General features: G+C 36.4%; 1 protein-coding gene across 6 annotated transcripts in view; it reads right to left on the bottom strand.

Moving 5' to 3' along the window:
* Window positions 1–1,618: 1,618 nt before the first annotated feature.
* Window positions 1,619–14,349, bottom strand: part of PACSIN2 (protein kinase C and casein kinase substrate in neurons 2) — a 63,731-nt gene continuing 51,000 nt past the window's right edge. For 4 of the 6 annotated variants that reach the window (XM_052789541.1, XM_052789545.1, XM_052789542.1 and 1 more), the window contains exons 7-11: window positions 12,014–12,134; window positions 9,798–9,922; window positions 9,000–9,116; window positions 7,845–8,041; window positions 1,619–3,441 (exon numbers count right to left, since the gene is read on the bottom strand). In XM_052789541.1, coding sequence (XP_052645501.1) covers window positions 3,329–3,441; window positions 7,845–8,041; window positions 9,000–9,116; window positions 9,798–9,922; window positions 12,014–12,134 — 673 coding nt within the window. In that variant the 3' untranslated portion in view covers window positions 1,619–3,328. The remainder of the gene's footprint in view (window positions 3,442–7,844; window positions 8,042–8,999; window positions 9,117–9,797; window positions 9,923–12,013; window positions 12,135–14,349) is intronic. The other 2 variants (XM_052789546.1, XM_052789547.1) reach the window with 2 other exon arrangements.

Consider the following 14,349-nt stretch of genomic DNA (forward strand, 5'->3'; position numbering starts at 1 on the left):
AGTACAAGTGTAGCTAGCAGGCTAAAGCTACCTAATGGAAAAGCATAGAGAAGCTGGTGCCAGACTCTTAAAGGTGCACAAGCGAAGTGCAAGAGGAAACATGAGAAATTCTTATATACGTAAGGAAAAAAATTCCTCATGGTGAAAGTGATGAACCACTAAAACAGGCTGCTCAGAAAGGTGGTGGACTCTTCATCCTTGGAGATGTTCAAGACTCAGCTGGACAAGCCCTGAACAACCTGCTCTAACTGGACCTGCTTTGAGGTTCCCTGGCTGGGCTAGGCAGCCACCAGAAGTCCCTTGCATTCTCATTCTAAATTTGGTTATGATGAGTATATGCAAACTTTATATACTAGATAATGAGATAAGATCCATGTTCTTAAAGCAAAATTCTCAACTGAATTCATCTGTGCAAGGTAAACAGCTGTCCATTCAAAATGAGGATGAAACTAGCAGTTTTCATTTGACCAAATCCAAGTCTGTTAACCAAAGCTCTCATTGAAATTAAGTCTAATAAGAGCTTCAAGCACTTAAAATGGCCTATTGTTTATACTTGTTAGCAGTCAAATAAAAATACTTTATTATTTTTAAAATGTTTTATAAGTAAGTTTGCCATTAGCTTCTGCTACTCAGTATTATGGAAGACTTTTGTCTGGTTTTGGACACCCTCCCCACCCACACTTAGTATAAGATCCTGATAAACTTGAGCAAGTACAGTGGAGGGATGTGAGGGGGCTGGAGCACTGTGAGGAGAGGCTGAGGGAATGGGGCTTGTTCAGCCTGGAGAAGAGATTAGTCTGGGGGTCCCAAGAGCAGCCTTCCAGCACCTATGAGGAGGCTACCAAAATGACAGAGCCAGGCTCCATCCAAGCCCAGCAGAATGACACTCAACAGTCATAAATTGCAATAGGGCAGGTTCTAATCACAAATAAAATGGGGAAAAAAATATAATTAAACATTGTAAGAATTGGAACAGAGAGGTTTGGAAGTTTTTCAGACTAGCTCAAAGGCCTGAGCAACCTGGTCTGAATGCAGAGTTGACTGCACTTTAAATAGGACACTGGACTAGAGACCTCCCTTGGTCCCTCCCACTTGGATTCCATGGTGCCTTCACTGAATTGGACAGCCAGCATAAAGAACTAGTACTTTATTTAGATTAAAAGATGCAGTATGGATGGGGGAGACAAGATAAACTTTCAGCTAGCCATCACAAACACTACTACACTAATCACTACCAGTCAACCAGAAAACTCAAAAGAGGCAGAAAAGATTCAGATATTATTTAATAAAAAAAAAAAAAAAGCCTAGCTGCTCACCCAAGTTATATCAGACTTGACTCCACCACAGAAAGCAGCATCACAGTAGATTCTGCATACCCATAAAAGACATGGTCTCCTCTTCCATAAAGGTTTTGCTGGAATGTCTTGCCAAGAGCTGCTATGCACTGCAGCTCCCCTTTTTTGTTAACAGCACAATGCCACTAATGTCCTAATCCTCTTTATGGCTCTTTTAGACAGTGCAGATTTTGTCACCTTGAATTGCAATGAAATGCACAGATTATTTGCTTCATAAGACTATTTTCACATACATTGAAATAGTAAAAGGTGCATTCTGTGTATTTAAGAGATTAACAGATTTTATTGTTTTCTAAAATATTTTACAATACAGAGACCCAAACCAGTAATTCCTGACAATTTTAGTAACCATCTTGTGGATGAACAATTATGTTGGTAAGTTTTCCGTGACAGACATATACATACATCCACTTTCTAAGCTTGCACATTTTGATTCATTGAAAACGATGACTAAATATATCTATAAGCTCAAAAAGCAAATGATAAAGTCCAAGACTACCAACAGTGTTCTATAGTTACCTCAAAACAGGTTTGTTAGCTTCATTACAGTGTAGCTTCCTAACATAAGCATATCTACTTACCTGATACTTAAGTTTTTTTAAACACAAATCTGCTGTAATTTTACAACCCAGTTTTAAGTGTCACAAATGCATACTCTTTGACATGATTACAGATGGCCGAGTTGTAACTGCAAACAAATGTAGATTTTACAGTGTTCTGCTACAATAATCCATGTAAGGACTAAAGCTAGTTTATATTTTGACCCACAAATTTATCCACAAATACTGATTTTGAGTATGTTACTGTATTTACTGTACTTCTGAAAAATCTAATCACAGAATACTTTGTCTATGGTACAGTAATGAATATGGCAGGAAAGCAGATTTAAATATACCTATAATTTAAACTCTTAAAATAGTCTAAATCTTATTGACATTGAAAGGCTTGATAAGTAATAGCCATGCTCTTTATATTTTGGAATATCAAATTATATGTACATATACACAACATAGATATGCTCTTAATAAAAAGCATTTAGTCTATTTTACAGTCTTCTCTGTTCAAAAAAGTTAGCCTTCACAGATTTAACATTTCAAACCACCCAAAAGTCATTAGCAGTTTAAAGGAGATTATTTTGTTTCCCTGCAAACGTGCTGGAAATAGCTAGTATTCTGGGACTTATGCATAATTCATCTTTGAGTGCCATTTAAGATCTAGATGGAAAATCTTAGTTTAAGTGTCAAACCGCATAAACAACATTCATAATAGAATCCCAACCCATGACACCTGCAGATATCTCTGCTACAAATAACCTCCTGTAACAGATATTTATTAAATACAGTATTTGTTTTACAACTTCAAGCCATGCTGACAACATAGAAAGATTACTACAACATGGAAAGAGTTTTCATTCAGTCAACTGGTGACTAAATCTATGACATAATTTAAGTAAAGATAAATCCAAGCATACAAAAAGGTGCTTAACTACGTAGCATTTAAATAAAAAAATACTGCATCTTTCAGACATCGCTAAGAACAAATAGAAAATTAACTATAATCTTTAAAATTCAAGTTGCAAGTTACTGAAGGTCACTTAAAATAACTGATTAAACAAAAGTGAGCATAAGCCACATACCTAGGGTAGGGTGAGGCACAAGCATAGAAAATGCAAAAATGTTTAGGATTCACAATAACAGACCATGTGGGAAGAAAAAGCTTAAAAAGTATTTTTCCTATCATACTATTTTTTCAACCTAACCCCTTTCCTTTACATTGTGCACAAGTTGTGAAAACAATGTCAAATTATTAGTTCAAACTTTTGTCTTTAAATCACCATGATTTCAGTATCAAGCTCTCACCTTTTCATTAAAATATATACACTCTATACATCATTCAGCTTCCTCTCACTTTAAATATATACTGTACAGGCCTACAGAGCTTTTGTAACACTTCTTTATTAACTTTGTCCTTTGTCACTGGATTGGTTCTACATAGTTTGCTGGGTATAAACCAACTTGTCCGTTGTCCAGACGTCCTTTGCACCAACCCTGCTCATCTTCATTCTCCATTTTAGTTAACTCATCCCCTGAACAAAGAATGAACATTGTTAACGAACTGTAACCTTTGAAGTAACACCAGGAAGATATGACACATGTCCCCTTTTCTTCCCCTGCCCACCCCAGGCCCCAGTAGAAACCCTCCCTTCTTTGCTCTTCATGCTTTTGATACTAAGAATACCACTCACAGATCTGCATATGGGATGAAAGGCCCCCAATTTCAAGAAAATGAGAAGCAGCAAGCTACTTTGAAACTAAAACATTACATTGATGGTGTTTCAAAAAGGTCATAGCATTTTTTAAAGCACAATAAAGAATGCAAACTTTTGAAGCTATATGCAGTGTTATTTCACTATAAGATCAAAGACACCCATATATCTAAAGGGTGTGAACAGTCGAAGATAGTTGCAGATAGTACAACTACCGCTAAACAAGCGGAATAATCCTACATTTATGACCCTCAGCAAAATGTCAGTGCAAGTGAAATAAATGTTTCGTTAGGCTTACTGTCAGTATATACTCCTCTAAGAGTTTGTGGAACATACGGAGGAAAATGCTACAAAAAAAATCAAGAGAATTTTACTGCCATGCCTTAAATGATACTTGCAGCTTTTCAGTATACCACTACTAGGCTGTGATGCAGAAAGATTTAAAGGAATTTTCTACCTTACACTTTGTTACATCTCTCTCTCTCTCTCTCCTTTCCTCATCTTTTTAAGAAATACAAGGATTGGGATTTAACTTCCCCTTTTACTGCTCTAGCTTTATGTTGTTGGAAGCTGATGTACAGTTGTAGCTCCAGAAAAAGTAACTCAGAATTTGCTTCCTAACTTGCACAGCAAAAGCTGACACTGATTATCCATTCAGGCACTTAGGAACTATAACGTGACCTCATTTTGATTATCATGCACATCTAATCTTCTACATCCTCAGGAAATACTGTGGCATTAGAAAGTCTGCAGACTCCAAGATGCTGTATATAAGCAAATGAATGTCCACCTCAGCCAGGCAAAAAAGGCTACGTTGAGTAACAATTATTTCCTTGTACAACTTATTTGTGTCAAATTATTTCCCTAGATAAAACTGATTTGTGTTTCATCTTAGTTAGCAATAGGAAATACATGCTGAAGATACTAACCACTTAATACAGTCCCAAATGGCTATGAATATACAGAGTCTTGGTATCATTTAGGAGAACGTGAACTAGCCTGGGGACTATAAATTCTTTGGTAGAAATGGACAAGCTTCATATTAAATCTCCACAAAATATCTAGCTTCTATGGCTCCTCTGTTAGATAAAAAAGGTTAAAGCCTCAGATAACTAATTAAAGAACATTATGAACAAATGTCTGGCATTGCAGACTGTACTTGGCTTATGGAGACAATTTACAATTTTTCCCACCGCTTCTAGTGCTGCAGAATGAGAGAGTATACAATTTCAAGCGTTCCTACTACTTCTATGCAGTGTATGTTAATAAAGAGTGAAAACAATGACTATCAAAAAGCCACACTGCATTAACAGTAAGCCCCAATGCAATTGTACTTGTATTAAAAGCTAGGACTTGGAAACTCAGTGATCCTGGAGGTCTATGAAAATATTACCACTTTTAATGTCATCTGCACAACAGTTACAATGAAAACAGTCTAACAACTGTGATAAAGATAGCATATACAATAACACATTTTGACAACATTGCATGGTCTACATTTACTGTAGCTATTTATTCTCAGCCACAGCAGAGAGACAGTAGGGCGAGAGATACATATGGTAGATGGTTATGTCCCATCCTGTTACACAATTATAAAACCTCTCACAAGATATGAATAAACAAAGTTATTCTTCCTCTTTGGAAGACTCCCACAGTTGTTTGCCAACAAAAAACCCACCAGATGTATAAAGTATTCCACTAATAAAAAGGAGTTTCATGTATTAAAGTACATTTAATGGACACTGTGCAGAGCATATATTCTACAGCATGTACCTAGAAGTGATCGCAAAAGCTTTGTAGCCAAATTCTTTGAATACCCAAGGAAATCCCATCTGAGAATATCTGAGTACATTTAAACCGATCCCTAAAATGCATTAATCCTCTGTTGACAGCTGCTTAGGAGTCTAGGCATAGTCTATGTAGGAGCACAGAAGTGAGTACATTTTAAATTGGCTCCTGCATGACCTGGTGATTTTTTTTCCTTAGTCTTTTGTATGTTCAGTGTAAACCTAGTCACACTAATACTTCTACCTAAAAACTAACTAAGTTTGACTATAGCCATACGATAATTCAGCTTCTGTAAGGGGATTCATAGCCTAGCATGTCATCCCTTTCCTATGATTGATAAAGTCATGTAATTTGGTGTTATAATGTACTTTAATGCTCTTCCTGCAAAGGTATTAAGCTATTTTTAAGTTAAGTGTACGTACATCTCAGTTCATACTTCCTGTACTTTATTTCTACAGACCTCACACTGAGAACTACTTGGTTCAAATAGTTTAATGCAAGTCACACAGCTGCTACTGAAGCACAGAATACCTAACTTTGTATTTAACTATTACATCTGTGTGTATAAACATTGCATAGTTTTGCCACTGAAAGGCCCGTTACTGTAAACCCTTGGAATGCCACCCTGTTGCTTCACAGGCACAATATATATATTTCGAGAGGATTAGCATACTTGCATCCCCTGCTGACAAAAAAGGAGCAGTTAAAGTCTACAGAATGAAGAATAATTTTAGCTGCTGTGCATTCCAGAGAAAGCTCCACATATTTTGTTAGTACTGTCCTTCTGTCAGGGCACAATTCAGCAAAGTTAATGGAGAAACCAACCCATTCCTCCTCTCCAGAAGCCTACAATACTTTTCTACAAAGAAGAAAAGTGAGATGTATAGAGTTTCACTACTGAGAAAGGAGCAAGGCGAGTGAAAGGCAGGAGCACTACCACCTGAGTTTTGGGGCTTTCTAGTTTAAAAACCACAAACTGCATTTAGGATATGACCTAGAAATACACTGTTCTGAGCAGCACCTTTCTCCATAAGCAGAATGGAAGTCTAGCAGTTCACTGACTAGCTACATTATTAACTTTCAGCTGTAACATCCATCTAAGACCCATAATAGATGGTGTAGAAGTAGCATACTTCTTAGAAACCCCAGCCGAAAGGGAAGTAGAACCAAAAGTTCTCTCAAACTTTTTTTCAACACTTGAATCCTGTTTCTCCTCTACAACTAAGCTATTACAGAAGGGAATAAACAACAAGCAAATGGGAAGAGACAAGATCAATGAGACTGCCTATCTCATTTTCACAAACTGAAGTTCTGTTTGCTTTTGCTAAAGTACTCGTGCAATCTTGTTCTGGAATTCCTGGTTAGTAAACTTCATGTGCAATTCTGGGAAAGAGTAGAATGGTTGGCTGAAATTAGAGCTCGGAAAGCATGGACAGGGTGTAGCTTTCACCTTTCATCACTAGAGGGTGCTGCCTCCAGGCTGGCCAGATTATTAAAAACTTGGAAGTCTCCTGCTTTGGGGGCTGAGTATGATGCCCAGGCACTTGCTCAGCACACAACGACTGGTAGAACTAGCCCAGACAAACTGAAGGCCACAGCGTCCATGGCGTGCTGCCATCATACCCCTGTGCCAGCTTCGTATGTGTGCAAACATACTATGGCATGAGTTTCTCCTGTCACTAGCCTCTATTGTGTTCTCTCAACTCCTATAGCAGCGAGATAAAATGTAAAAAAAAAAAAAAGAAAAAAAAAAAAGAAAAAAAAAGAAAAAACAAAAAGAAAAAACACCTCAAGGGAACTACCACATCCTAAGAAGGGAGATGTATAGTCAGTGTACTGTAACATAATGTAAGATTAAAAAAAACAGGTAAAGACAATTACTGTGCTTAACATACACTGAAGGGGGATGGAAAGAGAGAACAAGAAATTACGTGTTCATGACTAAGTTTTCAACCTTAAAAAGTTAGCACTTGTAGGCCAAAAAAGGGATGCTTCCAGTTTAAACAGAATAAAAATCAGTTGATTAGATATTGTTTTAAGATTAGCTGCTGTGGTCTTTTCCTTTTAAAAGCAAACTTTGTAGGTTTGGCATTTCTGTACAGCTAAAAGCAGCAGCTGTTACTGTCACCAGCTAAGAAAAGGAGGAGATAGGATTATCAATTCTGCAGCTCATTTTGTTTAACACAAGATGGTAAGAAAGGAATAGCCCAAACAGATGCATCCCAACACATTCCAAACAGATTAGAAGCCAGTGCTTCCAAACAGGGGATACTAAGAAGCACTATCAGGAGGGGTGAGGGTTAGATAGGATCCTCTAAGTGGAGTTGTACATTCAGAGAAACAGGGGACTTCAGAAAATAAAACCTGAAGAGGAAAAACACCTCCCCCCCTTTCTCCTTTTGATAAATATGTTAAAGTGAATGCTGTAAACTTACCAGCTTTAAAGCTGAGTTCATCTTGCTCTTGGCCCTCATAGTCATAGAGTGCACGTACTCTCACCTCCATTGCAGGAGAGGTATCTTCATCAAATGGATTGGTGTCTCCATTTGCATCAGTGGAAGAGAAGGGATTATTGGACTCTTCATCAGACCAATCTGTAGGGTAGCTTTGGTTTTTTTCATAGCTGCTAACACTGAAAACAATTTTTAAATTATTCTTTTCTGCTCTTAAAACAGGACACTGGAAATACCACTAAGATATCAGTTCCTCTAATTAAGCTTAAACTCCACTCTAAGGCCCAGTTTTGAAACTTTATTGCTGGTATCTTCTCTATCTTTAGCGGACAATGCCTCATTAAAAAAAATAAATTCTTGCAATATATTTACAAAGTTAGAAAAAGGCAAAAGAAAAAAGATATCAAAGATAACCTCCCCACAAACTCCAAAAACTTCTCTATCAAGAAATCTATATAATCCATGGGATTATTTACTCTAGAAAGGTAAAAGGTGTGCAGGCAGTAGATGAGAGCAATGATCTGGTTTAGGGTAAGACATTTACATTGTTTAGTGGAACCTTCCTCCCAAATGTCTATGCACCTCTACAATAGCTTTCAACACTTTTTGTATGTTGCAATCCACCAATAACGAAGCTTCATTATACTGCAACAACTTGATCACTTAAAGAAAAGTTCACTGTTGAGCATGCACATGCCATTTAAGAGAGTGGTATGACATCCCTAGGTGTGCATACTGAAGCAACAGGCAGCTGTTTGAGAAGGTCCTAAATAAAAAGAAAGCAATCGTAAAAGCAGATTTATTCAGTGAGAACACACAGAGCAGTAAAGCTCCAGAAGTAGTTTCACTAGAAAAACCCGTCGGTTTTAACATTTTTATAGGACTGTTATAGGAAGGAAAAAAGCAACAGCAGTTCTGTTAGCAACTACCAATAACCCCAGCTGTTTCAAACCAAAGATCACGACAACAGATATGGCATCTGTTAGGAAAGACAAGGTAGGTTACAGTGTTGCTTACATAACCACTCAAAAGGACTTCATGCACTGACCGGCATAGTGTTATAGAAACCAAAACCAGAAAACCCTGGATAGAGAAAGTGCAAGTGTGAAAACAATTAAAAAACAACATTTCACCAACTTTTTGATCTTATTGTCCTCCTTTTCACTGACAGTACTCCCAGTATCTTCTTCATCTTCAAAGGGATTGTAACTTGATTGTACTGACTGCACTGTGTTACTCTGGACACTAAGACTGCTAATTTGGAAAAGAAAGAGCATTATGGTGACCCTATCTGTTTAAAAGTAAAACAGTCATTGGTGTCCCACTAAGTAGTTTCTTAGCAGACCCCTTCTCCAGCCAAAAAAACCCAAACAAACCCAAAAACCACCAAATGAAAAACCAAACGTCTATCAAGTGTAGCATAAGACCCAAGAAAGTTCGGAAAGTCTCACATACGATACATTTGTCCAGAATTAGAATATCCTTCGTGTACCATAATTTCTTTTTCTTACTGCCTGCAATAAAAGGCAGTGCGATTTTTCTAGCCAGTTTCATTCCTTTCTAAAGCAGCGGATGTTAACAGTTTTGTATTAATCACATCCAGAATTCTGAAGTGACTAAACGCTTTGCAAGCTACGATTTCAAAGTATAATTGTCATTTCTAGAAATAGGAAGGTAGCAACAGACTAACTACCAGATTAGCTACAGAAAGTGCAGTTTCTCATGAAGTTTGGTTTCTTTTAATTCCCAAATGGAAAGAGAACTGTAAAATGGAGAATAATTCTCAAAATATTTTGTGAGCTGCACAATCACTAAAAACGCTCACAGATAATTAACATTTGGTTGGACAGCAACTTTTTGATCCTCTAGAGCTTAGTGTTCTTGAAGTTAACAATCCTTTCCAAATAGTCTTTTTAGGCATGAAAAACAAAATACCTGCTATGTTTGTTAGGCTGCGAAACTTGATCTCCCGTCTGATTAATACCGGTCAGAGTCACTCCATCAGAAGCCTTCTTCTTCTCTCTTCTACTGAGAGTGCGATTCAGATCTGCAGACCACTCCTATCAATGAATGCAAAATGTGATTGAGAAATTTAATTGAACAAGCAATTATCACATTTAATTTGCAGGCTGAGTAATGGAACATACATTTATACATACAACAGTACAAATAATTATTAAAAAAGATAAGTTACTCTAAATGTTTCAGTTATAGTTCTCATCTAGTTCCTACCCTAGCTATGCAAACAGATACCTGTGCTACTTGCAAAATCCCAAGGTTACCTGTACTTCCCTGCTTAGTATTCTGAATACCTTGAAAAGACTTAAAATACCAGATATCTGGCATATAACTGGAGAAATCAAAGGAGCTGGCCAGTGCAGGTCTTTATAAGTTGTATTGAGAGGGCTTACTGTTTCAAATAATGCCAAGACATCTGGCTTTAAAAGGTAAACCTTACATTTAATTTAAAAAGGTATTATAATCTAATTTAAGACAGGGCTTACTTCTCAAGAAGTCATCCAAGTATGACCTACGAAGCAGCTCATTTTTAAACTAATTGTATAACACTTCTCCTGCCCCTAAGATTTGAGCCCCTAAGGTACTTCAGTCTAGATTTAGTGAAATTTATTGTCCTTAAAAGCCATCCATAAAAGTTAAGGCTCAAATCAACACAACAATTCAGATGTTTTTAGAAGGCAGACAGACAGGAATGATGAGACCTAAACACAACTTCTCCCTATCAAGTCAAACTAAGCTGCGTACTGATATAAACCAGGAACCAACAGAGAACAAACTGGATGCCAGCAAATATCCTATGCTGAGGCATTTTTCATCTCAGAAGACTTAAAGGTAAAAAGAAGTCAGAAGATAGTTTGCTATACAAAAGATAGCATTTGAGATAAGTATTTTTAACAGGAAAAGAAGATTTTGCGAGTTGCTATTACTACTGCTTTATATATGTAGGTCAGTCAGTCTTCAGTGATTTCTGGCCAACTTTTCAGAGATAGTTCATCATTTTAACTTTGTACAGATACTTATTGGATTTCTGAGTTACCATAGTATAAAGACCACTGACCTAAGCATATTTGCAGTTTATAATGCAATTTCATATTCATTTGATCGTGACTTTTTTTTTTACTTACGTCATCCTTGTAGCATGTAAATGAGAAAAAACTTGATTAGAAAAATAGTAACAGTATTTAATCTGTTAATTATAATGCTTATGGAAAAGGATGATAATTTCCCCACGCAGAAGTAACTGTAGTTCAGTGTTTCAGGCAAAGAAATTCTGCAGTACTGTTACGAGCTTTCTTCCTCAAACCGTCTAATCAAAAGTTACTCAATATTTTAAAAACAAGTGATATTTTCCATTATGGTTAATAAGGGAACAGTGAACACTCCAGAGTTGATGCTTCCACTCCATTAATTTAATGCCTAGAAATTATATCAACTAAATCCCTGATTCTGGTCAGACAAACTCATCTCAGTTCCAGACATTTGATACTTTGATAGTATGATCTGCACTGATACATTCTGGTACTTGTTTCTTGTAAGCTATGTTGGCAGAACACTACTTCAAAAACCTCCTTTCTTTTGAAGATGGCATTCAGCAGTAAAATTACCAACTGGTTAAAGGTGGAACTTTTTTTACTCAAAAAGTAGTTAAGACTTATAAATACCAATTTTCAGAACTGACTGAAGTATTTAGTTCAAACTTTTTCAAAGTCTTTGCTGCCTGCACTATAATTACGTGCTAACAGCAAGGAGATTCAAATTGAAGTCTGACACCAAAGGGGAAAAGTAAAAACATATAGGATAACATATACAAGTGTCAGAGGTGTATCAACTAAACCATGGCTTACTAATGAGTTCAGTAATGACTTTAGCTTAAAAAAGAAAAATCACTATAGAGTTTCCTGTTTTACCCCTTTTTCTCTTTAAATAGGTGCCTGATATAATCACCTCCAAAAGTTGGAGGATGAGGAGACCCAATGGAAATCAAGAAAAGAAAACTACTATGACTTGTAAAAACAAAAAAAATTCACTGCTAGAAGCCTGAATTTAAGAGTTACACCAGAAAGGAATATGACAAAAAGCAAAGAGGAAAAAATAGACAAAACAAAACTGGATTTTAAGTACTCTGACCTTACCTCAAACTGAGGCCAATTCATTGACATCCCTGGACCTTGATTAGCTCTAAACCACCGCAAGTCTTCCACAGCATCTGCTGTTTTGATATTCTGTTCCAGTTCACGGTAGATATTTTTGTAACTGCAAAACAAATTTGTCTTTGAATTTAGTATAACATTCAGAAACATGGCAAATCCCCTAGTCAAATTAAAAAAAAAAAAATTTCAAAGTTCACAACAGTATTGGAAAAAAAAAAACTTACATCAAGACAGACTTTTAAAAACTTTATGACAGACCTATTAATTGCCTGTAAAAGAAGAATAGTAGTCCAACAAGTAAGCTTGCTGGAAGTTCACAAAAACATAAAATCCTTATTTGCCAAGATTTTAGAATTCTGACTCTTGTGTAAAGTAACTTAATGGGCTGTCATTAAATGTAGGATTTACATACAAATGTATTTAAATTACTGAATGCCAATCTTGAAGTTTCTTGAATTTAAAAGCTTGCCTACAAAACAGTAGAAACTGGTTTTGTGATAAATCCATAGCATTCTATGAAAACTCCTGTCTTAATCCAATGGGAATTATAAATCATTATAAAAATCTCAAGCCTGAAGCAGAGTTAAATGGATTAAACATTTTCCTGTGCAGGTATAATATCTGCTAGCTGCTTTTATTGTTTTAGGTACTCTATGATATTACTAACTGTACTATTTATACAAAATATCAAATACTATAAAAAAGAACCTTACTACTTTTACTTATCTCTTAGTCTGTTTTTCATTAAAGTTGAGTTCTCATAAGTATAACATTTTACAGAATAGAAGTCATGGTGCAGATACAACTTTGATCCCCTGATCCTAGACCATACACATGATGTATTTGCTCTACAGGCTGTGACTACAAATACAATTGTTTTATACAAAAAAAAGGAGTATAAAGAGGTCTTAACACAACAGCCACAAGGCTTAAAATAAGAGACGCAGAACTGCTAGTCTGTATTCAAGCTAGAGAGAATTTGGGGAAATCCTTCCAGACTAAGTCACACAAAATTTAGAACTAGAATTCATTAGTGCTACATTGTCAAGGAATCAAACTTTCTCAATATACTTCCAGACTTCTCAATTTCTATATATTACTTGACTAACATGTATGTGGTACGTTTGGGGTTTTTTTGCGTGGGTGGTTTTTTTTGTTTTTTTTTTTTTTTACATCAGTGGTTCTTTGAAAGCATTTAAGCAATAGAAAGGCATGTATTTTGAGAAATGGAATAAATAATTTCAGATGACTCACTGGCCATCAGTTAAATAACGATAAACTGGAGGTCTGCATCTGTAGAAAACCAGGCCGGGCTATTTTCTGGACTGTGCTCTTCAGCATTATTAGTCTTAAGAAAGTTAAAAATCAGACTTCCTTTTGGGAGTTTATTCTACACTTTTAATCTCTGTGTATTCAAAGAGGCAGAGATTAGGAAATAGACAAACAGTTACAGTTGCTTTATCCCTAGTTTTATCCTAATAGTTCTTTTATTTGTTTGCACCTTATTAACATACCATAAGACACCAATCCTGAACCTCTTGCATATCTTAAAAGGAAATCATTGCCTCTCCACTTGGTCATCTTCTGTAGTCTTCCCCCACCCTTACCCTTTAAGTCAGCTATTTCTCATTTATTTCTGTTCTGTAGTTTCTTTCAACCTGATTAAACTGAATTCAAATGGGCAGCAATCCTATCTATCTACTCTGAGAATAAAAAGAAACTGTCTTCCACAGCAGTTCCATAAGAACTTTGAAGCAACCCAGAATGATAATGATGCTGAAATAAGTGATCTTGCCCTTACCTATTGCTTGCTCTGTATTTGTTCTTGCCCCTGTGTCACCCCCTTCACTTATGCCAGCGCTAACATTCGTGTGACTGCATAGCAAGTCAATTTGGAACACTAATCAGGGTTAAAACCAAATTAGATTCTTCTTGCCCTAGGTTACTTTGATCAGCTCCTTAATTCCACTGGTTGGACTACCATAAGAGTTTTGACACTAGCAGAAGAGGGAACAGAAATGAGCGGCTAGCCAGGAACACACTTGTCTCCTTTTAATTAAAGTGCCAACCAGAATGCACATGAAACTCTGCTGTTGCAAGTGGGATTTAAAATTCCACTAGTGTTACAGCATTTGCTGCTGGTATTCCAGTGTCTGTCTTCTCAAATGCAAGAGAAAACAAAAACATTATAACCACTGGCTTGCTGACATACTGAAGTAGCTTAGTATCAAAATGGCCTGTAGTAGTTGATGACATGCCACACAGTCTGACAAAATAAGCTGTATGAGCTCTGGTTTTAGTTCACTAGCAGAAGTTTA

The sequence above is a fragment of the Harpia harpyja genome, chromosome 6 (genome assembly GCF_026419915.1).
Source record: "Harpia harpyja isolate bHarHar1 chromosome 6, bHarHar1 primary haplotype, whole genome shotgun sequence".
Taxonomy (NCBI): Eukaryota; Metazoa; Chordata; class Aves; order Accipitriformes; family Accipitridae; genus Harpia; species Harpia harpyja.